The 2,941-nt window shown below is 55.5% G+C and overlaps 1 protein-coding gene and 1 long non-coding RNA gene across 10 annotated transcripts in view; one reads left to right on the top strand and one right to left on the bottom strand.

Annotated features, from left to right (window-relative positions):
• The window catches only part of LOC112551129, a 13,462-nt gene extending 12,294 nt beyond the window's left edge, over nt 1-1,168 (bottom strand). Inside the window, exon 1 of one of the 2 annotated variants that reach the window (XR_003095298.1) lies at nt 1,038-1,168. This is a non-coding gene — a long non-coding RNA (uncharacterized LOC112551129). Of the gene's footprint in view, nt 1-806; nt 942-1,037 lie in introns of those variants that run through there. The other variant, XR_003095297.1, reaches the window with a different exon arrangement.
• MYO9B (myosin IXB) overlaps nt 1-1,969 on the top strand; it is a 55,062-nt gene extending 53,093 nt beyond the window's left edge. For 6 of the 8 annotated variants that reach the window (XM_025210304.1, XM_014522366.2, XM_006028851.3 and 3 more), the window contains 3 exons: nt 354-496; nt 791-918; nt 1,067-1,969. In XM_025210304.1, coding sequence (XP_025066089.1) covers nt 354-496; nt 791-918; nt 1,067-1,518 — 723 coding nt within the window. In that variant the 3' untranslated portion in view covers nt 1,519-1,969. Of the gene's footprint in view, nt 1-353; nt 497-790; nt 931-1,066 lie in introns of those variants that run through there. The other 2 variants (XM_014522367.2, XR_003095295.1) reach the window with 2 other exon arrangements.
• Nucleotides 1,970-2,941: the final 972 nt, after the last annotated feature.

Here is a 2,941-nt window from a genome sequence, read left to right as displayed (position 1 = left end):
CCCTACCTGCATGTACAGCTGTTTCCCTGCTTGTCAGAAGTTCTAAATGGTTCATATTGGTTTTAATTGACTCTCAAAACGAAATACCAGTAAATGAGGGCAAATTGAGTTTCTAATAGAGGATGCTGAAACAAATCCGGTGAATAAATGTTTCATGAGAAATTCAACTACTCTTTGCCCTATCCAAATCTGTGTCTGGAATGGGTAACTAAGAACTCTTTTCCACTTCTGTTGGAGTCCTTCACGTGCCGTCTCCCCCGCCCTCTGCCTTTTAGACCCAATGCACTATCCGGAGTAGAGCGTAGCTTTATCTTGCGCCTGATCAAGAAATATGACGCGGTTATCTCTTACAGAATAAAAGCCCCCAGCCTAAGGGAAATGACGACAATAATTTTCCTGAGCTGGGCTCACTTCAGGAGGAAGAGGAAGCATCTGATGCTGAGAAGCGAGAAAAGGAGATTTTGATTGAACGCATCCAATCAATTAAGGAGGAAAAGTGAGTCCCAGTTTTCCATTCCTGATTAAATCCGTTTAGCTCTGCAGCTTGTTCCTTGTGCCTTAAGAGGTAGCATAACACGCTGCTTTAATGTTGTAGGGCAATATCAAAATGACTTAATTATTTAGTCAAGTCTTTAGGAAGTTGGAAAGAGAAAGTAAGAGGTTAACAGGTAAAGACAAATACTTTGAAATATAGGTTGTTAAGGTGGAGATTTAGTTGTTCATGTCAGTGGGTTTGGTACATATTGAAAGTCTTTGCCCTTCTGGAGTGCTACAGTGTGCATGTTTGCAGGGAAGACATAACTTACCGATTACCTGAGCTTGACCAGCGATGCTCTGATGAGGAAAACGTGGACTCAGAGACCTCGGCAAGCACGGAAAGCCTGCTGGGCGACCGAGCAGGGAGGCTGGATGCCGAAGGTCAGTATTAAGGTAGTACGTGCTTTCTTATCTTCTACATCCCCTTACCCCTGTCCTGCAGCCTGACATCTGCTTAAAACTGATAGTCTCCATTTGTGTGTTAAAACCGTGCGTCTTACCATCAAAGTGTCTTGTCCTTTCTCTGAAGGAGCTGCTCCGTCTGGATTCCAGAGCCGTGACCAGAGCCTCGGCGTGCTCAACAGAGACTCTAGCAGAGCGCCTGGTGTTTCTCTTCCATTGGCCTCCGCACACTCCTCTCCTGCCTCCTTGGCTACAAGACACAGATCATCTTCGATGCTGCTCAGCATGAAACTACCACGCCGAAATCCAGTGATGCCAACAGCAAATATAAGACTTCCTCCTGGGATCCTCAAGCTGACAGAATCCCAGGGCAGGACTTCAGTTACGGATGTGTCTCGACTCATGGTGAGACGGAGGGAGCGGCCAGCAAGGCGACCTGATAAGATCCACTCCGTGTACATTGCACAAGGGTCGGCTGTGGCCCAGGCTCAGGAATCTGTGGATGAATATGAACCAACAGCAAAAGTGAAGCGGCGGTTTTCAGACCCTTACTCGCATGTGCCACCTATGCCCGAGTGAAATATTTCAGACGCCCGATCCTTATGTTGAAGGTTGACTGCAGCTCCGGCGCCATCCCTCGAGGGCCGTGAAGGTGCGCACGTGTCCTTGTGGTTGGGGAGCTGCCGGCCGGGCCCTTCGCAGCAGGCCCAGGTCGAGCGGAGCTGTTCATAGCAAACGATATTCTGCTCTTTGTAAGACATCTAAATTAAAAGGAACTGCAAAAGAAGTAGGATCTTAAATCTGCTTTAAGTAAAGTGCATGGAACTGAGCCTGTCGGAGGAAAGTGTGGCCCTGTGGGCCCTGGTAGGACCAGAGGGGAGCGGGGGAACCTGGGGCCTTGCTCTGCGCCGGTTATGTTTCTACGACAGCTTCCTTGGCGGTTTGCGGACTTTCTGATGTTGTAATGGCCTTCACTGAGGCCAGAAGTATATCGACTTGTTGATGAATACATTGCACTTTTTAAACCCGGTCATGTGCGGTCGTGCTCACTCATGCTGCTGTGCCAGTGCCGGCCTTTTCCCCGGGGAACGCTTGGTGCCGAGTGCAAGCGGGTCCCCGTCGCTCTGCCCCTCCCGCCACGTGCAGGCAGGGGCTGGGGCGGGGGGTTTCCACGGGGCAGGGGCTCGGACCCCTCCGCCTGCCCGCATGGCAGGCCGTTGTGTGGAGACAGGGGTCTGGGCCTGGGGCGGGGCACTGGGCCGGGGTCCCCGCAGGCCCCACCCCACAGCGGAAAGATGGCAGCTCGCCAGTGACATGCGGCTGGGTCCAGCGCAGCCGGGGCCCGCGGCCAGCGCAGCCGGGCCCCGCGGCGATGGCAGGACACATCTGGAGCTGAACCTGGTGCGGCTGCCGAGCCGCTGCGAAGCGCTGGTGGCTGAGCGCTGCCACCCGGGCGAGTGGGGGCTGGGCCGGGGCCAGGAGCGGTGCACCCCGCTGGTGGGCACCACGCATATGAGGGGTTTGGGTGGGGGCTGAAGCTGTCGCTTCGGCTCCGGGCTGCTCCCGCCCTTGTCGCGTAGGCATGAGAGCGCCCAGGCCGCGGTGGCTGCCCGTTCCCTGCCCCAGACCCAGGGTCGCGTCGTGGGGCCTCGCTCTCTTGGGCCAGCTGTGTTGCTCGGCTGCCCGTGCCACCGGGCACATCCCGCCCGCTCCCTGGCCCCTGGATGCACATCTCCACTGGACAGCCGAGCTGGGAATCCGGTGACCGGCCGCATCCACCTCCCAGGAGGTGCTGCCCAAGGTGCCCAGCCCTGACCACTGCCCCCTCGCACCCCGTTGCCTCTCCCAGAAGGACTTGTCATAGCAGCAGACTTTCTGCCCGTAGCTCTGACAATCGGGCAGCCGGGTGACAGCCACCCAGTCCAGCCTGCTGTAGACCACAGGGCCCTCGTCGGTCTGAAAATGATGTTGTCTGAAACGTGCGCCTGCTCCTGTTACTACT

The sequence above is a fragment of the Alligator sinensis genome, unplaced genomic scaffold, assembly GCF_000455745.1.
Source record: "Alligator sinensis unplaced genomic scaffold, ASM45574v1 scaffold1354_1, whole genome shotgun sequence".
Lineage (NCBI taxonomy): Eukaryota > Metazoa > Chordata > Crocodylia > Alligatoridae > Alligator > Alligator sinensis.
Note: the sequence above shows the minus strand (reverse complement) of the source record. Positions and strands in the feature narration are given on the sequence as shown.